Source organism: Rhinoraja longicauda, chromosome 23, assembly GCF_053455715.1.
Source record: "Rhinoraja longicauda isolate Sanriku21f chromosome 23, sRhiLon1.1, whole genome shotgun sequence".
Lineage (NCBI taxonomy): Eukaryota > Metazoa > Chordata > Chondrichthyes > Rajiformes > Arhynchobatidae > Rhinoraja > Rhinoraja longicauda.
This window is the reverse complement of record NC_135975.1, coordinates 37,110,585-37,132,022: the sequence shown is the minus strand read 5'-3', so window position 1 is coordinate 37,132,022 and position 21,438 is coordinate 37,110,585. Positions and strand designations below refer to the sequence as shown.

Here is a 21,438-nt window from a genome sequence, read left to right as displayed (position 1 = left end):
TGGGTGAAAAAGTTTCTTCTCACCTCAGTTTTAAATGGTCTCCCCTTTATTCTAAGACCGTGGCCCCTGGTTCTGGACTCGCCCAACATTGGGAACATTTTTCCTGCATCTAGCTTGTCCAGTCCTTTTATAATTTTATATGTTTCTATAAGATCCCCTCTCATCCATCTAAACTCCAGTGAATACAAGCCTAGTCTTTTCAATGTTTCCTCATATGACAGTCCCGCCATCCCATGGATCAATCTCGTGAACTTACGCTGCACTGCCTCAATTACAAGGATGTCCTTCCTCAAATTAGGAGATCAAAACAGTACACACATTCTCCAGATGTGGTCTTACCAGGGCCCTATACATCTGCAGTAGAACCTCTTTACTCCTGTACTGAAATTCTCTTCTTCTGAAGGCCAATATTCCATTAGCTTTCTTCACTGCCTGCTGTACCTGCTCGCCAACTTTCAGTGACTGGTGTACAAGGACACCCAGGTCTCGCTGCACCTCCCCCTCACCTAACCTAACTCCATTGAGAAAATAATCTGCCTCCTTGTTTTTGCCGCCAAAGTGGATAACCTCACATTTATCTATATTATACTGCGTCCCCCACGCATCTGCCCACTCACTCAACCTGTCCAGGTCACCCTGCAACCTCCTAACATCCTCTTCGTGTTGCTTCTAATTCCCTCTTCCAAATCATTAATATATATGGTAAACAGTTGCAGCCCCAACACCGAGCCTTGCGGCACTCCACTCGCCACTGCCTGCCATTCTGAAAAGGACCCGTTTACTCCTACTCTTTGCTTCTTGTCTGCCAACCAATTTTCTATCCATGTCAACACCCTACCCCCAATACCATGTGCTCTAATTTTAGTCACCAATCTCCCGTGGGGGACCTTATCAAAGGCTTTCTGGAAGTCTAGATACACTACATCCACTGGCTCCCCTTCATCCATTTTACTTGTCACATCCTCAAAAAATTCCAGAAGATTAGTCAAGCATGATTTCCCTTTCATAAATCCATGCTGACTTGGACTTATCCTTTTACTGCTATCCAAATGCACCGTTATTACATCTTTCATAATTGACTCCAGCATTTTTCCCACCACCAAAGTCAGGCTAACTGGTCTGTAATTCCCCATTTTCTCTCTCGCTCCTTTCTTGAAAAGTGGGATAACATTAACTATCCTCCAATCCTGCATCTTCCGGATTATGCCCAGAAATTCCTGCCATTGCTGTTCCACCGTCATTCCTGCTAGGATCCCTTTCCAGTCGACCTTGGTCAGCTCCTCTCTCATGCCTTCATAGTCCCCTTTGTTCACCTGCAACGCTGACTCTTCCGATTTAACCTTCTCCTTCTCAAATTGCAGTTTAAAACTAATCATATTATGGTCACTACCTCCAAGCGGTTCCTTTACCTCGAGTTCTCTTAGCAAATCTATTTCATTGGACAACACTAAATCCAGAATTGCCTTTTCTCTGGAAGGCTCCATTATAAGCTGCTCTAAGAATCCATCTCGGAGGCACTCTACAAACTATCTTTCTTGGGGTCCAGAACCAACCTGATTTTCCCAGTCCTGCATATCCCAGATCTCCAACCTGAACGACTACCGCCCGGTTGCCCTAACGCCGATAGTCATGAAGTGCTTTGAGAGGCTGGTCCTCTCACACATCAAATCCAGCATCCCTGACTCACTGGACCCACATCAATTTGCATACAGGGCAAATAGATCCACAGAGGACGCCATCTCTCTGGCTCTTCACACTGTCCTGACTCACCTAGAGAGACAGGGCACGTACGTGAGGATGCTATTCATAGACTATAGCTCCGCCTTCAACACGGTCATCCCCACCAAGCTCATCACCAAACTCCACCAGCTAGGCCTCAGCTCGTCGTTATGCGACTGGATCCTGGACTTCCTGCTGGAACGATCGCAGGCAGTGAGAATGGGCCCGCACCTGTCCTCCACTATCACCCTCAGTACCGGCACACCACAGGGCTGTGTTCTGAGCCCCATGCTCTACTCCCTCTTCACACACGACTGTGTTCCTGCATTCGACACCAACACCATTGTCAAGTTTGCAGACGACACAACAGTGATCGGGCTTATCACCAACGGGGATGAAACAAACTATAGAGCGGAGGTGCAGAACCTGGCGGATTGGTGCTCTGATAACAACCTGTCCCTAAATACCACCAAGACCAAGGAGCTGATCATCAACTTCCGTAGGTCACATAACGGGGAATATGCCCCGATCTCTATCAACGGGGTCAGTGTGGAGAGAGTGTCCAGCTTCAAGTTTCTGGGCACTCACATTTCGGAGGACCTAACATGGTCCAATAACACTGCTGCGCTGGTCAAGAAGGCACAACAAAGACTGTTCTACTTAAGAACACTGAAAAAGTCTGGTCTACCCCAACAGTTGCTGACGACCTTCTACCGCTGCACCATAGAGAGCATCCTAACACATGGCATCCCTGTGTGGTACCTCAGCTGCACGGAGACAGAAAGGAAAGCTCTACAGCTGGTAGTCCATAGAGCTCAGAGGGCCATCGGAACACAGCTACCAGACTTGGAGGGCATCTACAACACACGATGCCTCAGAAAAGCCACCAGCATCCACAAAGACTCTTCACACCCCTGCAACAGTCTGTTCGAACTCCTTCCATCGGGCAGACGATACAAGGCCTTCTACGCCCGCACCTCCAGACTCAGGAACAGCTTCATCCCCAGGGCCATAGCTGCTATGAACCGGTCCTGCTGAGCCGGATGGCCACAACGCATAGATCAACTTGCACTTTACTCTGTCTAAAAACTGTTACAATTGTTTCGTTTTGTTGGGTTGCTGTTAATTACTTAAATTATTGCATCGTATGGGAGGCGCATTCCCAATCTCGTTGTACCCCTGGGTACAATGACAATAAAGATATATTGTATTGTATTGTATTGTATTGAAATCCCCCATCACCACAGTGGCATTACCTGTCTTACATGCCAGTTTTAACTCCTGCTGCATCTTACATCCTACATCCGGGCTACTATTTAGGGGTCTGTAGATAACACCAATTAGTGTCTTCTTGCCTTTACAATTCCTCAACTCAATCCAGTGACTCTACCTTATCAGTCCCTATGTCTTCCCTCGCAAGGGACTGAATTTCATCCCTCACCAGCAGCTACCCCACCGCCTCTGCCCACCTGCCTGTCCTTTCTAAAGGATGTATAACCCTGAATATTAAGTTCCCAAGCCCGATCCTCCTGCAATCTCCTGCACGTCTCTGTAATCCCCACAATGTCATATCTACCAACCTCTAACTGAGCCTCAAGCATTACTTCTTATACTTCGCGCATTCATATACAATACCTTTAATTCCTTACTCATCTCACCCTTCACATCGATCCCTATTACACTTGGCCATACTCTCCTATCCCTTTGTGAGCATTCTTTCCCGTTAATTCTGGGGTCATTAACTATCCCTTTACTCTATTTCCTTTTAACTCCATCATATCATCATATCATATCATATATATACAGCCGGAAACAGGCCTTTTCGGCCCACCAAGTCCGTGCCGCCCAACGATCCCCGTACATTAACACTATCCTACACCCACTAGGGACAATTTTTACATTTACCCAGCCAATTAACCTACATACCTGTACGTCTTTGGAGTGTGGGAGGAAACCGAAGATCTCGGAGAAAACCCACGCATGTCACGGGGAGAACGTACAAACTCCTTACAGGTCAGCACCCGTAGTCAGGATCGAACCTGAGTCTCCGGCGCTGCATTCGCTGTAAAGCAGCAACTCTACCGCTGCGCTACCGTGCCGCTTTGACTATCCCATTTGACCCCCCCTCCCATTTAGTTTAAAACCACCCGTGTAGCAGTGGCAAACCTGCCCGCCAGAATGCTGGTCCCCCACCTGTTAAGGTGCATTCCGTCCCTTTTGTACAATTCCCCCTTACCCCCAAAACAGATCCCAGTGATCTAAGAATCTAAATCCCTGCCCCCTGCACCAGTTTCTCAGCCACACATTCAGGTCCTGTATCTCCCTGTTCCTGCTCTCACCAGCACGAGGAACTGGAAGCAAACCGGAGATAACCACCCTGGAGGTCCTGCTTCTCAGCATTTTTCCGAGCTCTCTAAAGTTACGCTGCAGAATATTCATCCCCTTCTTTCCGACATAGACAATAGACAATAGGTGCAGGAGTAGGCCATTCAGCCCTTCGAGCCAGCACCGCCATTCAATGCGATCATGGCTGATCACTCTCAATCAGTACCCCGTTCCTGCCTTCTCCCCATACCCCCTCACTCCGCTATCCTTAAGAGCTCTATCCAGCTCTCTCTTGAAAGCATCCAACGAACTGGCCTCCACTGCCTTCTGAGGCAGAGAATTCCACACCTTCACCACTCTCTGACTGAAAAAGTTCTTCCTCATCTCCGTTCTAAATGGCCTACCCCTTATTCTTAAACTGTGGCCCCTTGTTCTGGACTCCCCCAACATTGGGAACATGTTTCCTGCCTCTAATATTCTGGATCCTGGCACCAGGGAGGCAGCAAACCATCCTCAAATCCCGCCTGTTCCCTCTTTCGGCCTCTTTGGTTTTGGCTCAACAGCACGTTTTGCTTCGCAAGCCAGTCTGCCGCTCAGTGTGGCAACGTCTTCTTCCCCGACAGCTTCCAAGTGGGTGAACCTGTTCTCAAGAGGTACAACGCCCAGGGACCTTTGCATTCAATTCTAATTGTTCAGCCAATCCCCACACTCACTCCTAACCTTCCTGTCTCTGATGAGCTTGAAGGTATGTGCTTTCTGCACTCAGACTGCTACCGTTTGCACCCTTTTTATACCTGTTCTACCTGTGACTCACCATCCAGCCAACAGTCGTTCTCTATGTGTTGTATGGGACGGCTGATAGGGGGACTCTGTCTCAATTTAGGGGAGGGGGGGTGCAGGGTACCGAGGGGACACTAGTGAGGGGACACACACACAAACACACCTTCTGGTTATTACATTGTTTACAGTGTACAGTTTACATATTGCGCTGCTACAAGTAGGAATTTCATTGTTCTATCTGGGACATATGACAATCAAACACTCTTGAGAGTTGAGACACGCAGGCAGTTTAAGCCGTTAAGAACAGCTAATAGGTGCTTGCCACTGGTGTGGAGTGGCTGACATTGTTCCCCAGCACAAACAGTATGATTGTGACCAGAATTGAACGACTTCATCATTCTACTTGTTGGTGCTACATTTGATTTCCTTTTATTCTTGGATACAAAAAGTAAATATAATTCAAAATGAACAACCAATCATCATGTTGAGATGAGACCCAACATTCACTGGCCTATCTTTCTATAACCCTCCATTTCATATTTCCATGTGAGGAGGCCATTCCACATGGATTCAAGAATCCAGATGGTTCTTAAAGTAGATGTGGAGAGGATGTTTCCACCAGTGGGAGAGTCGAGGACTAGAGGCCACAGCCTCAGAACAAAAGGACGTACCTTCAGAAAGGAGACGAGAAGGAATTTCTTTAGTCAGAGGGTGGTGAATCTGTGGAATCCTATGCCACAGACGGCTGTGGAGGCCGTCAATGGATATTTTGAAGGCAGAGATAGATAGATTCTTGATTAGTACGGGTGCCAGGGGTCATGGGGAGAAGGCAGGAGAATGGGGTTGAGAGGGAAAGATAGATCAGTCATGATTGAATGGCGGAGTGGACTTGATGGACTGAATGGCTTAATTCTGCTCTGATAAATTATGAAGTTATGAAAGTAACCCCATTCCTCCAATGATTTTCCCCAATAACATTTTCCATTAACCCCCTCTCCCCCAGGTTTTATCTCTTGCAAACAAAGCAAGGGCAATTGAATGTACAAACCCACACATCTTTGAGATGTGGTGGGAACTGGAACTGTAGTGGTGAGCATAGCTGCCTTCTAAGCTATGACCCGGGAGGGAGGCACAGTGGTAGAGTTGCAGCCTTATAGTGGCAGACACCCAGGTTCATCCTGACTATGAGTGCTGTCTGTACGGAATTTGTACATTCTCCCTGTGACCTGCGTGGGTTTTTCTCTGGGAGCTCTGGTTTCCTCCATCACTCCAAAGACGTACAGGCTTGTAGGTTAATTGGCTTTGGTAAAATTGTAAATTGTCCCCAGTGTGTGATGTGCAGGGATCGCTGGTCGGCGCAAACTCGGTGGGCCGAAGGACCAGTTTCCGCGCTGTATCTCTAAACTAAACTTGGAGCACACAGTGGCTAACGGCCTTGTGGCGTGATGTTCTTACCAGTTTATAGCAGCTGCCCCCCTGTGACGGGGGAGCAAGGACGGGTGGTAAATTATTGATCCATGCCTCGGGTGGTTAATAACATCCATGGGGATGAACTGGCTGCAGAATGGGAGCACGTTGAGCTCTGCTCCGACAGATTTGTAGGCTTCAACAACATCCGCAATGGGCTTTCCCTTCAGCCGCCATCTGGGGAACTTAAAGACTGGTGTTCCATCCTTGTCCGCGGCCACCGCTGAGGAGACAATTAATTTACAGTCAGTTTCTGTAACATTTACTTCCAGCTCTGGTTCCTCCCCCCATGGTACAGAACAACCTGCCTTTCACATGATAATGGTATCTGAATAAACAAAGTTTAGTTTAGTTTATTGTCATGTGTACAGTGAAAAGCTTTTGTTGCATGCTAACCAGTCAGCGGAAAGACAATACACAGTTACAATCGAATCATTCACAGTGTGCAGATACATGATAAAGGGAATGACATAGTTGAAGTAAGAAATGTTGCAGTCGGGGTAGAGATTTCAAAGTGTGCAGCGAGCGTAATGTGTGATTGCAGATCCACTCAGTGACTAGCACACAAATAGTAAGCAGGATGATACAATGCAGTTCAAGCCCCTGCCTGGCAACATGTTCATGACAGCCTGAGTGGCCCCACTCCTGGTACTCTGACCAAGTGAGTGGAAGGATCAATGGAAACCAATCAGCACGGTGGCACAGTGGTAGAGTTGCTACCTTACAGCGCCAGAGACCCGGGTTCCAGCCATGGCTACAGGTGCTGTCTGTATATAGTTTGTACCTTCTCCCTGTAACCTGTGTGGGTTTTCTCCGGGTGCTCCAGTTTCCTCCCACACTCCAAAGACGTACAGGTTTGTAGGCTAATTGGCTTGGTATAAATGTAGATAGCCCGAGTGTGTGTAGGATAATGTTAGCGTGCGGGGATCGCTGGTCGTTGTGGACTCAGTAGGCCGAAGGGTCTGTTTCCACGCTGTATCTCTACAGCGATTTGAAACTGAAGAGATTTGCACGTGTCAATATCCCCCTCAGGACACATTTTTGTTGCGTGCTAACCAGTCGCCGGAAAGACAGTAGATGATTACAATTGAGCCAACCACAGTGTACAGTGGTTAGTAAGTTTGCAGATGACACCAATATTGCTGGGGTCGTGGAATGTGAGGAAGGGTATCAAAGTATACAGCAGGATGTAAATCAGCTACAGAAATGGGCGGGGAAACGGCAGATGGAGTTTAATCTGAGCAAGTGTGAGATGTTGCAATTTGGGAGCTCAAATGCAAGGACAAAATATACAATTAATGTTGGACAGGCATGGATTGTTTTCTCTGGTACGCTGAAAGCTGCGGAAGAAGATTAAGGGAGGCATAGATAGGGTAGACAGTCAGAGACTTTTTTCCAGGGTGAAAAAATCAAATACTACAGGACATCGCTCTAAAGTAAGAAGGGTAAAGTTCAAAGAGATGTGTGAGGCAAGTTTACTTTTACAGAGGGTGGTGAGTGCCTGCAACACGCTGCTGGGGGCAGTGGTGGAAGCAGATACGTTAGTGGCATTGAAAAGACTTTGGGTAGGCCAATGGATATGCAGGAAATGGAGGGATATGGGTTGTGTGCAGGTAGATAAGTGATGGTCTGGCATCATGTCATAACGAAGGCAAACTCAATGCTGGGCAATCTCAATGCCGGGCAAACTCAATCAATGCCGGGCAAATGTGATGCCGGGCAAACACGATGCCGGGCAAACACAATGCTGGGCAAACTCAATCAATGCCGGGCAAACTCAATGCTGGGCAATCTCAATGCCGGGCAAACTCAATCAATGCCGGGCAAATGTGATGCCGGGCAAACACGATGCCGGGCAAACACGATGCCGGGCAAACTCAATCAATGCCGGGCAAACTCAATGCTGGGCAAACTCAATCAATGCCGGGCAAACTCAATGCTGGGCAAACTCAATCAATGCCGGGCAAACTCAATGCCAGGCAAACACAATGCCGGGCAAACTCAACAAATGCCGGACAAACACAATGCCAGGCAAACACAATGCCGGGCAAACTCAACAAATGCCGGACAAACACAATGCCGGGCAATCGCAATCAATGCCGGGTAAACTCAATGCCGGGCAAACCCAATGCCGGGCAAACTCAATGCCGGACAAACTCAATGCCGGGTAAACTCAATGCCGGGCAAACGCAATGCCGGACAAATTCAATGCCGGGCAAACACAATGCCGGGCAAATTCAATCAATGCCTGGCAAACTCAATCAATGCCTGGCAAACTCAATCAATGCCGGGGAAACTCAATCAATGCCGGGCAAACTCAATCAATGCCGGGCAAACACAATGCCGGGCAAACTCAATGCTGGGCAAACACAATGCTGGGCAAACACAATGCCGGGCAAATTCAATCAATGCCTGGCAAACTCAATCAATGCCTGACAAACTCAATCAATGCCGGGGAAACTCAATCAATGCCGGGCAAACTCAATCAATGCCGGGCAAACACAATGCCGGGCAAACTCAATGCTGGGCAAACACAATGCTAGCGTTTATTTCAAGAGGGCTAAAATACAAAAATAGGAATGTAATGCTGAGGCTCTATACGGCGCTGGTCAGGCAGCATTTGAAGTATTGTGAGCAATTATGGGCACCATATCTGAGGAAGGATAGAAACATCGAATATAGGTGCAGGGGAGGCCATTTGGCCATTCGAGCCAGCACCGCCATTCAATGTCATTATGGCTGATCATTGTGATCATGGCTGATGATAATGGCGTTGGAGAGGGTCCAGAGGAGGTTTACGAGAATTATCCCAGGAATGAGTGGGTTAACATAAGATGAGCGTTTGACGGCACTAGCTCTACTCACTGGAGTTTAGAAGAATGAGGCGGCACCTCATTGAAACTTACCAAATAGTGAAAGGCTAGGATAGAGTGGATGTAGAGAAGATGTTTTCACTAGTGGGAGAGTCGAGGACCAGAGGCCATAGCCTGAGGATTCACCGGGTGGCGCCAGCAATGGCTGCCTCGCCAACAATCTGTCTGCCCCTGCCTTCTTTGTGTTTTAATAGCATGTATTAAATGTACACCGATGAGCCAAAACATTATGACCACTGACAGGTGAAGTGAATAACATTGATTACCTTGTTACAATGGCACCTGTCAAGGGGTGGGATATATTAGGCAGCAAGTGAACAGTCAGTTCTTGAAGTTGATGTGTTGGATGCTGGAGAAATGGGCAGGAGCAAAGACCTGAGCGACTCTGACAAGGGCCAAATTGTTATGGCCAGATGACTGGGTCAGAGCATCTCTGAAACGGCAAGGCTTGTGGGGTGCTCCCGTTCAGCAGTGGTGAGTACCGACTGACAGTGGTCCGAGGAGGGACAAACCACAAACAGGGTCTTGGGCTCCCAAGGCTCATCGATGCACGAGGGCAGTGATGGCACCAGGATGCACCGTGGGAAGACAATAAGTCGGTGGAGGGAGTGTGTTGCTCTGGGCAATGTTTTGCTGGGAAACCCTGGGTCCGGCCATTCATGTAGACACGTCACCTACCTAAATATCGTTGCGGACCAGGTACACCCCTTTATGGCAATGGTATTCCCTGATGGCTGTGGCCTCTTTCAGCAGGATAATGCGCCCTGTCACACTGCACACATTGATCGGGAATGGTTGGAGGAACATGATGAAGTTTCACGGTGTTACATAGAAACAAAGAAAATAGGTGCAGGAAGAGACCATTCGGCCCTTCGAACCAGCACCAACATTCATTGTGATCATGGCTGATCATCTACAATCAGTAACCCGTGGCTCCCTTCTCCCCATATCCCTTGATTCCACTAGCTCCAGAGCTCTATCTAACTCTTTTAAATTCATCCAGTGAATTGGCCTCCACTGTCTCCTGTGGCAAAGAATTCTACAAACTCACAACTCTCTGGGTGAAAAATTTCTTCTCACCTCAGTTTTAAATGTCCTCCCCTTTATTCTAAGACCGTGGCCCCTGGTTCTGGACTCGCCCAACATTGGGAACATTTTCCCTACATCTAGCTTGTCTAGTCCTTTTATAATTTTATACGTCTCCATAAGATCCTCTCTCATCCTTCTAAACTCCAGTGAATACAAGCCTAGTCTTTCCAATCTTTCCTCATATGACAGTCCCACCATCCCAGGGATTAACCTCGTGAACCTACACTGCACTGGCTCAATAGCAAGGATGACCTTCCACAAATTAGGAGACTAAAACTGCACACAATACTCCAGATGTGGTCTCACCAAGGCCCCATACAACTGCAGGACTTCTTCGCTCCTGTACTCAAATCCTCTCATTATGAAGGCCAACATGCCATTAGTTTTCTTCACTGCCCACTCACTTTCAGTGACTGGTGTACAAGGACACTAAGGCCACGTTGCTCTTCCCCTTTACCTAATCTGTCACCATTGAGATAATAATCTGCCTCCTTATTTTTGCCGCCAAAGTGGATAACCTCACATTTATTTATCTACATTATACTGCCATGCATCTGCCCACTCACTCAACCTGTCCAAGTCACTCTAAAACTTCCTAACATCCTCTTCGCAGTTCACACTGCCACCCAGCTTTGTGTCATCCGCAATCTTGCTAGTGTTACTTTTAATTCCATCATCCAAATCATTAATATATATTGTAAATAGTTGCGGCCCCAACACCGAACCTTGCGGCACTCCACTCACCACTGCCTGCCATTCTGAAAAGGACCCGTTTATTCCTACTCTTTCTTCCTGTCTGCCAACCAACTCTTTTTCCATGTCAATACCGTACCCCCAATACCATGTGCTCTAATTTTGCTCACCAACCCCCGTGTGGTACCTTATCAAAGTTGCCCTGGGCTCCAAATTCTCCAGATCTCAATCCGATTGAGCATCTGTGGGATGTGCTGGATCGACAAGTCCGATCCACGGCGGCTCCATCTCGCAACTTACAGGACTTGAAGGATCTGCTGCTAATGATTTGGTGCCAGATACCACAGGACACCTTCAGGGGTCTTGTAGAGTCCATGCCTCGGCGGGTTGGCGCTGTTTTGGCGGCACACGGAGGACCAACAGCATATTAGGCAGGTGGTCATAATATTTTGGCTCATCGGTGTATGTTTTTAGTGTTCTTTAGCTAGTTTTATGTGTGGGGGGGGGGGGGGGGGGGGTTGGAGGAAACTTTTTCTAATCTCTTACCTCGACGGAGATGCGATTTTTTTCCATATCGGCCTAACATTGAGGAGTTGGTGGCCTTTGCTGGAGACCGCCCTTTGAGAGCTCCACCGCAGGGAGCCTACGGGACTTTTACCATTGCGGCGCCCGCCATCCTTTTGCCAGGGATCGACCTTGGAGCTCCAACCGTGGGTGCTTGCGGACTTATCATCATGGAGCCCGCAGTGTCTGGTCAGAGACTGACTTCGAGAAAACTCCAAGCCGTAGGAGCATCGATCGCCCCGACACGGGGGCATCGATCGCCCCGACGCGGGGGCTTCGACCGCCCTGACGCGAGGGATTAGATCGCCCCGACGCGGGGGATTAGACCGCCCCGACGCGGGGGCATCGACCGCCCCGACGCGGGGGATTAGACCGCCCCGACGCGGGGGGCATCGACCGCCCCGACGTGGGGGATTAGACCGCCCCGACGCGGGGGATTGGACCGCCCCGACGTGGGGGGATTAGACCGCCCCGACGTGGGGGATTGGACCGCCCCGACGCGGGGGATTAGACCGCCCCGACGCGGGGGATTAGACCGCCCCGACGCGGGGGATTAGACCGCCCCCCGACCGCGAGAGAATAAAGAGGAAGAAGTTTGGACTTTTCCACCTTCCATCACAGTGAGGAATGTGGGGAATCCGCTGTGGTAGATGTTCATGTTAAATTTAATGTAGTCGTGTGTCTTGTTGCTTTTTTTTTTAGTATGGCTGTATGGTAATTCGCATATCACTGTACCTTAATTGGTACACGTGACAATAAAAGACCTTTAAACCTTTAAAGTTAAAGGATGTTCCTTGAGGAAGGAGATGAGGAGGAGTTTCTTTAGTCAGAGGGTGGTGAATCTGTGGAATTCATTGCCAGATAGCTGTGGAGGCAGTCAATGGATTTTTTAAGGCAGAGTTAGATAGATTCTTGATTAGTACGGGTGTCAAGTGTTATGGGGAGAAGGCAGGAGAATGGGGTTAGGAGGGAGAGATAGATCAGCCGTGATTGAATGGCGGAGTAGACTTGATGGACCGAATGGCCTAATTGTGCTCCAAAATATATATATATTTTAAATGTTCAGCTGAAGGGCCTGTTGTTGTGCTGTACTGTTCTGTGTTTTATGCAGCAACAGGGCAGAGTTATCTGGGAGGGTGTGTGTGTGTGAGAGAGGTGGTGCTGCTGGAGGGTGTGTTGTGGGGGAAGGGAGGGGGGTGAATGGAGGGAGAGTAGGTGGGTGAAGGCATAAAAACAATCAAGCAGCTGAGCTGCAAGAGGAAGAGAAGCAGCAGCCCAGGAGCCTGAACACTTTAAACATGCTGCTTCAGAACTGCTTCAATGAGTCTGTAGTGTTGAGAGGAGGAAGGTGCAGGAGCAGGGGGACTGCCAGGATTAGTGAACGTAGGTTTCTGTCTAACCTCAGAGGCGGCAGCGGTAGAGTTGCTGCCTTACAGCGAATGCAGCGCCGGAGACCCGGGTTCCATCCTGTCTACAGGTGCTGTCTGTACGGAGTTTGTACGTTCTCCTCGTGACCTGCGTGGGTTTTCTCCGAGATCTTCGCTTCCTCCCACACTCCAGACGTACACGTTTGTAGGTTAATTGGTTTGTTGAATGTAAAAATTGTCCCTAGTGTGTGTAGGATAGTGTTACTGTGCGGGGATCGCTAGTCGGTCCTGACCCAGTGGGCTGAAGGGCCTGTTTCCACACTATCTCTAAACTAAACTAAACATAGCCTCAGGAAACACACTCCTGTCAGATCCTGTCAGATTCTTCCAAACTTCCACTGCTCCACCCACGGGATCGAATTTCAAGATCGAATAGCAAGTTCTTGCATCATTCAGGCAGCTGAGACGTGGTCAGCTTGAAGCAGAGTGCTTGTGTCAGAAGCTGCTCTAACCTCCAGCCTTAGCTGTGAACCTTTCCACCCAAGGACATTCTGCAATGTGAGCCCATCTATTAAAGACAGGTCGCTTGGAAGCTGGCAGAAGCAGTCAGGGGGGCACAGTGGCACAGCAGTATAGTTGCTGCCTCAGTGGTAGAGTTGCTCCCTTGCAGCGCCAGAGACCCGGGTTTGATCCTGACTACAGGTGCCGTCTGTATGGAGGTTTACGTTCTCCCTGTGACCTGCGTGAGTGTTCTCCGGGTGTTCCGTTTTCCTTCCACACTCCAAAGGAGTACAGGTTTGTTGGTTAATTGGCTTCGATAAAATTGTAAATTGTCCCTCGTGTGTGTACGATAGCGTTAGTGTGAGGGGATCTCTGTTCGGCTTGGACTTGGTGGGCTGAAGGGCCTGTTTCCACACTGTATCTCTAAACTAAACTAAAACCCAAACTAATACCAAACTAAACTGTTAGTCGGTGCCAACTGCCTCCAGAAAACAATACTTTGGATTGCAACAAATGCAGAAATGTGAATGTAGCCCTGTCCATGACACAGACCACTTCAACTCCATCTGCCCTGGGAAAGCAGCCAACATAATCAAGGACTACTTTCACCCTGGTGTTCCCTCTTCTCTCCTCTCCCTTTGGGCAGAAGATACAAAATCTTGAACACATGAACCACTAGGTTCAGGCACAACATGTTCCCGGCTGCTATCAGACTGTGCAACAGTGCTTTCATTAGCTGCACTGTTGCCCCCATCTTCCATCCTACCTCATTGTGGGCCTTCTGGAGTGTTTTTCTCTATCGCTGTAACATTATACATGGCATTCTGGTGTTTTTGTCTTTGTACTACCTATTGTCCCTGGATAGGTAGGAAGGAACTGCAGATGCTGGTTTAAACTGAAGATAGACACAAAGTCTATCTTAAACAAAATGTTTAAGAAACATTTTGACAGATTTATGGATAGGACATTTAGAGGGATGTGGGGCAAACGCAGGCAGATGGGACCAGTGGAGCTGGGACATGTTGGTCGATGTGGACAAGTTGGATCGAAGGGCCTGTTTCCACACTGTATGACTATGACACTAACTCAGCGGGTCAGGCAGCATCTCTAAAGAAAAGGAACAGTTAACGTTTTGGGTCGAGATCCTTCTTCAGACTGATAGTCGGGGAGAGGAAACTGCCTGCATAGGGCTTGATTGTACTCCTGTATACCATGACGTGACTATATAGCACACAACAAAGCTTTCCATTGTATTTCAGTAGACAGGACAATAATAAACCAATACCAATTAACGATTTGGAAGTGAATGTCCGAGATGTAAAATTAGTAAGTTCACAGATAACACACAAATTTAGGGCGGCACAGTGGCGTGGTGGTAGAGTTGCTGCCTTGCAGCGAATGCAGCGCCGGAGACCTGGGTTCAATCCCAACTACGGGTGCTGTCTGTATGGAGTTTGTATGTTCTTCCCGTGACCTGCGCGGGTTTTCTCCGAGATCTTCGGTTTCCTCCCACACTCCAAAGACGTACAGGTTTGTAGGTTAATTGATTTGGTAAATGTAAAAATTGTCCCTAGTGGGTATAGGATTGTGTTAATGTGCGGGGATCGCTGGTCGGCGCGGACCCAGTGGACCGAAAGGGCCCGTTTCTGTGCTGTATCTCTAAACTAAACTAAATTCTTCCCAGCTTTTATCAGGCAACCGAACCATGCCATCAACAACTAAAAGCAGTCTTGAGCTACAATCTGCCTCATTGAAGATCCTCGGATTATCTTTGATTGGACTTCATCTTACACTAAATGTTATTCATGTTATTCCCTCTATCTGTACACTGTACACATGTTATTCCCTCTATCTGTACATTGTGATCATGTATTGTCTTTCCGCTGACTGGTTAGCACGCGACAAAAGCTTTTCACTGTATCTCTGTACACCTGACAATAAACTAAACTCAACTGCGGTTGTTGAATTTGAGAAGGCATAGGTTTCAACACAATATGAATGAATTGGCAAGAAGGCAGAGCAACCGTAGATGGAAACATGTAGCAATTCATTTGGAGAGGACTGGAATGTACACAGACCCCAAGGGACTGTTGCGAAACAAAGGATTCTCGGAGCACAAGACCAAGGATCCCTGAAGGCAGCGAAGGGTAAACAAAGTGGTGAAGATGGTAAACAGGACAGTGGTGACATAAAAGACAGCAGAGGCAAGAATCTGGGGCAAAATATCATCTGTTACAAGAACTCAGTGGGTCAGGCAGCATGTGTGGAGACAAACATGTCAGGTTGAGAACCGGCATGTTAACTGCAGGATACTTACCAGGTTAGCTGTAAAAAGCATTTTAGCGCAATGCATCACAGCCTGGTTTGGGAACAGCTCTGTCCAAGGCTGCAAGGAATTGCAGAGTTGTGGGCGCAGCCCAGACCATCACACAAACCAACCTCCCTTCCATTGACTCCATCTACACCTCACGCTGCGTCGGCAAGACCAGCAGCCCAGACCATCATACAAACCAACCTTCCTTCCATTGACTCCATCTACACCTCACGCTGCCTCGGCAAGGCCAGCAGCAGAATCAAGGACGAGTCGTACCCCGGCCACTCCCTCTTCTCCTCTCTTAAGTGATAGAAGCAGAATTAGACCATTCGGCCCATCGAGGGCAGTCTACTCAAGGACAGTTTCTTCCGAGCTGATATCAGGCAACTGACCTCCCATCTACCTCAAAGGAGACCTTTGAACTATCTTTAATCGGACTTCATCAGACTTTAATGTTATATATCTTGCATTAAATATAGTACCCTTTATCTGAGCATTTTGGACAGCTTGATTGTAAGCGTGCATAGTATTTTATTTGACTGGATAGCATGCAAACAAAACTTTTTCTCTGTACCGCAGTGCACGTGGCAATAATAAACGAAACTACTCTGAGCATACAAAATAAGAGCAAGGAGGCTATAATACAACTTTACAAAACGTTAGGTAGACACAAAATGCTGGAGTTACTCAGCGGGACAGACAGCATCTCTGGAGAGAAGGAATGGTCGAGACCCTTCTTCAGACTCTGCAGAACCAGCATTTGCAGTTCCTTCCTTAACAAAGCATTAGTTGGACCATAGCTGGAGTATCCTGTACAGTTCTGATCACCACATTATAGGAAGGACTTGGACAGAGGATAAGAGATGTACAAAATTACATGGGGCACAGGTAGATGGGAAGAAACTTCCCCCCATAGTAGAGCTTTCTAAAACCAAAGGGTAAGAGGCAGAGGGGGATCCAAGGAGGATTTTTTTTTTCCCACTCAGAGAGTAACTGAAATCAGGAACTGGTGGTGGTGAGGTGGTAAGATTTAAAAAGAGATTTAGAGGTAAAGCATAGAAACAGGCCCAGCGAGCCCACGTCGACCCGTTCACACTATTCTGTGTAATCCCACTTTCATCAGAATACTGCAGTAGGGCAATTTTAGAGGCCAATTAACCTAAAAACACGTCTTTGGAGTGTGGGAGGGAATCAGAGCACCCGAATGAAAAACCCACGCGGTCATGGGAGAACATACAAACTCCAGGTGGAGGCAGATACTCACAACATTTAATAGATAGCTGATGATGCATTGAATTGCCAAATCACAGAAGGCTGCAAAGTGTTGAAAAGGGCACGGTGGCGCAGCGGGCAGAGCTGCTTCCTCACAGCGCCAGAGACTCGGGTTGGATCCCGACTATGGCTGCTGTCTGTGTGGAGCTTGTACGTTCTCCCTGTGACCACGTGGGTTTTCCCCAGGTGCCACAGTTTCCTCCCACACTCCAAAGACGTGCAGGTTTATAGGGTAATTGGCTTAGGAATAAAATCGTAAATTGTCCCTAGTGTGTAGGATAACGCGCAAAGTACCAGGAGCTGGTGGAGATGTGCCAGGACTGAGGCTGGAAGACATGCTTATGAACCCATAGAGGTGGGCTGTGGAAGCTTTGCAGGACACTCACTCTGCAAAGTCCTCAACCAGTTGGGCATTACGGGGCTGGCAAAGAAGAGGGCCATTCAATCCGCAAAGCCGCAGAGAAAGCCACTAGATGGCTTTGGATTAAGAGGGCTGATCCGTGGGCAGTTGCTGCTGGGACGCAAGTCGGGACCTGATCAACCCCGGCTGGGCCGCCTGGGCGAGGGTGTCTGATGTTGTGAGACCTGAAACACCCGATGACCCCAGGTCACATCACTGAGGATGCGGCCCAGTGCATCCAGAAGATGTATCTTGCACATACGGAGATCGTTGGTCGGCATGCTCGGTGGGCTGAAGGGCCTCTTTTCGCGCTTCAATGCTAAACTAAACTAAAAGAGGTACTTTATATTTGGCATAGACATGGCATGGACATGGTTGGTTGAAGAGCCTGTTTCTGCTTCTGTCCCACAGTCTGTTCTCCATTCTGAACCAGTCTGAAAAAGGTTCATCTGAAAGTTACTCCAGCATTTTGTGTCTGCCTTCGAATAACATAATGTGACGTTTCGGGTCGAGACCCTTCATCAGTCTGAGAGTCAGGGGAGAGGGAAACGAGAGATAAAGACTGTGACATTGAGAGATAGAACAAATGAATGAAACATATACAAAAGTAACAATGATCAAGGAACGGTGAAGTCCACAATGATTCATTGTTGGCAGAGGGCGAGGTGATAACGAGTTATAAACAGTGAAACTCAACAGGACGACAGTGAAACTAGTACGCTGACTAGGGTGGGGGAGAGACAAAGAGGGGTTGCAAGGGTTACTTGAACTTAGAGAAATCAAATTCATACCACTGGGTTGTAAGCTGCCCAAGCGAAATATGAGATGCTGTTCCTCCAATTTGCGTTTGGCCTCACTCTGACAGTGGGGGAGGCCCAGGACAGAAAGGTCAGTGGGAGGGGGTGTTAAAATGTTTAGCAACCAGGAGATCATGTAGGACAAAATGGACTGAGTGGAGGTGTTCAGTGAAACAATCACCCAGTCTGCGCTTGGTCTCGCCAATATACAGGAGTCCACACCTTGAACAGCAGATATAGTAGATGGGGTTGGAGTGCAAGTGAAGGCCTCACCTGAAAGGACTGTCAGAGTCCCTGGACAGCACCGCTCCTCTCCCCCAACCACAGGATGAGTGGCCAGCTCCCCTGTACTGGATCATGCCATGCCAAAACCACTTCTTCAACTTAGTTAACTTCAGTCATTGCAATTCCTCATCTAAGTCTCATCCCTAAATAATTAATTCACAAAGCAAGACTGACAAGGAACAACTCCACTGTATCCATTCAACAAAGTAATCTGTGTTGGAAAGAACTGCAGGTGCTGGCTTTATACCAAAGAAAGACACACAAAATGCTGGAGTAACTCAGCAGGTCAGTCAGCATCTCTGGAGAAAAGGAATAGGTGATGTTTCGGGTCGATTCCTCTTGGACTCCCCGGATGGCCTTCTACCCTCTTTAGACCTTTTCATTTAAAATAAACTCAGCGTCTCGACCCAAAACGTCACCTATTCCTTTTCTCCAGAGATGCTGCCTGACCCGTTGAATTACTCCAGCATTTTGTGTCTATCTTCATTTTAATTTGGTGATTTTGATCATGCTGCCTACAGGAATAAAACAAAACTATGTAAACCCAAAATGACATGTTTTGTAACATCTTAATATTGAATAAAGCAAGATAACACAATTACGGCAATGTCAGAGATACTTTGCTGATACAGTGGACGACTCCAAAATTGGAAGTGGTAATGGTCAGGGAAGAAGGTTGTCTCAGATTACAACAGGACTAACTGAGAACGTGGGCAAAGGAGTGGCAGATGGAGTTTAACTCAGACAAATGCAAAATGATGCACAAGGATGTTAAACCAGGGCAAGACATACACAATGAATGAGGCCTGAGATTCCTGCACATAGAGGAATATGGATACAGACACAAGGCTCCCTGAAAGTGGCAGCACTGGTTGACAGAGTGGTGAAGGCAGCACTGGTTGACAGAGTGGTGAAGGCAGCACTGGTTGACAGAGTGGTGAAGGCAGCACTGGTTGACAGAGTGGTGAAGGCAGCACTGGTTGACAGAGTGGTGAAGGCAGCATATGACGTTTAGTTTCGTTTTGAGATACAGCCGGGGAACAGGCCCTTTGACCCAATGAGTCCGTGCCGACCAGCGATCCCCGCACACTAACACTCCTACACATAGTATGGACAATTTACAATTTTTCCAAAGCCAATTAACCTACAAACCTGTTGTCTTTGGAGTGTGGCTTTCATCAGTCAGGGCACGGAGGATAAACATTGGCCTGCCATGCTGCAGCTGTTTAAAATTTTGGTTAGGCTACATTTGGAATATTCTTTACAGTTCTGGTCACTGCATTGCAGGAAGAATGTAGAGGCCTTGGAGGGGATAGTTAAGTTTAGTTTATTGTCACGTGTACCGAGGTACAGTGAGAAGCTTTTGTTGCGTGCTAACCAGTCAGCAGAAAGACAATACATGATTAGAATTGAGCCGTCCATTAATGTAAAAGAGGTTCATCAGGATGTGGACACAAGGAACTGCAACATCTCCTGAATTAGATAGTATTAGCAATAAGGAATATCTGGGCAACCTTGGATTGTTTTCTGTGGGGTGTCAGAGGCCAAGCGGCAACCTGAGTGGTTTATAAATGACACACAAATGGGTGGTATTGCAGACAGTGAAGATGTTTGTCAAAAATTGCAGCAGGATCATAATCGGTTGGGCAGGTGGGCCGAGGAATGGTTGATGGAATTTAACACAGAGAAATGTGAGGAGTTGCATATTGGGGAGCCTGACATGGGCATGGCCTACACAGTGAATGGAAGGGCTCTGGGGAGTGTTGTAGAGCAGAGGGATTAAGGAGTGAGTGCAGGTGCTTTCTCGCAGGCTGCTAAGGTTTCGAACTTCCCAGCACAAAATGTCCTCCAAAGGGGCCACAAAATGGTTTCCCCAAAGTTACCTTCCACACAGGTCTCATTGCACTTCCCCTTTACCTAATCTGACACAATCTGACTCCTCCTGCACCTATTGGGATAATCTGCCTCCTTGTTTTTGCCACCAAAGTGGATAACCTCACATTTATCTACATTATTATACTGCATCTGCCCACTCACTCACCCTGTCCAGGTCACCCTGCAACCTCCTAACATCCTCTTCGCAGTTCACACTGCCACCCAGCTCACACTGCCACCCAGCTCACACTGCCACCCAGCTTTGTGCATCTGCAAACTTACTAGTGTTACTTCTAACTCCATCATCCAAATCATAAATATATATTGTACTAGACCAAGTTGGGCCCAAACCTCTCCTGCATTGGTGCAGCACCCTGTCCTCCCCCACTCCCCTCAACCCCCCCCCCCCCTCCCGTCTCCCCCCTTCCTCCCTCCTCCCCTCCTTTTAAACTTTAAAATGTAAATTACTTTAAAAATATAAGACCGATTTCAATAAAACTACTTGCATTATCACTAAAGTGACAATGGTGAGTAAGGTGGGCCTAAAATTGTGGCGCTATCGTGTACCGTTTTGGCTGAAGCTCAGTCACAAACAAGATAACAAACGAGAGTTTTAGTATATAGATATAGTTGCGGCCCCAACACTGAGCCTTGCGGCACTCCACTCGCCACTGCCTGACATTCTGAAAAGGACCCATTTATTCCTACTCTTAGCTTCCCGTCTGCCAACCAATTCTCTATCCATGATATCCCCCCAATACCATGTGCTCTAATTTTGCTCACCAACCTCCCATGTGCAGGGTGACCAGCGATCACCCAGCACACTAACGCTATCCTACACACTCCGGACAATTTACAATTTTTGTATTGAAGACACTTTAGCATCGAATACAACGCTCACAGATCCTAATAAAAGTAGCCACAAAATACCGGTGTAAATCAACAGGACAGGCAGCATCTCTGGAGAGCAGGAATGGGTGCCTCGAAGAAGGGTCTCGACCCGAAACGTCACCCATTTTCTTCTCTCCAGAGATACTGTCTGACTCCAGCATTATGTCTATCTTTACTGTAAACCAGCTTCTGTAGTTCCTTCCTATACAAAGATTGCCCTCAAACA

General features: G+C 47.8%; 1 protein-coding gene across 1 annotated transcript in view; it reads right to left on the bottom strand.

The window, feature by feature from the left end:
• LOC144605022 (mitochondrial 10-formyltetrahydrofolate dehydrogenase-like) overlaps positions 1–21,438 on the bottom strand; it is a 125,199-nt gene that overhangs the window by 99,220 nt on the left and 4,541 nt on the right. The window contains exon 3 of the mRNA XM_078420063.1: positions 6,280–6,514. Within this exon, the coding sequence (XP_078276189.1) occupies positions 6,280–6,514 (235 nt within the window). The remainder of the gene's footprint in view (positions 1–6,279; positions 6,515–21,438) is intronic.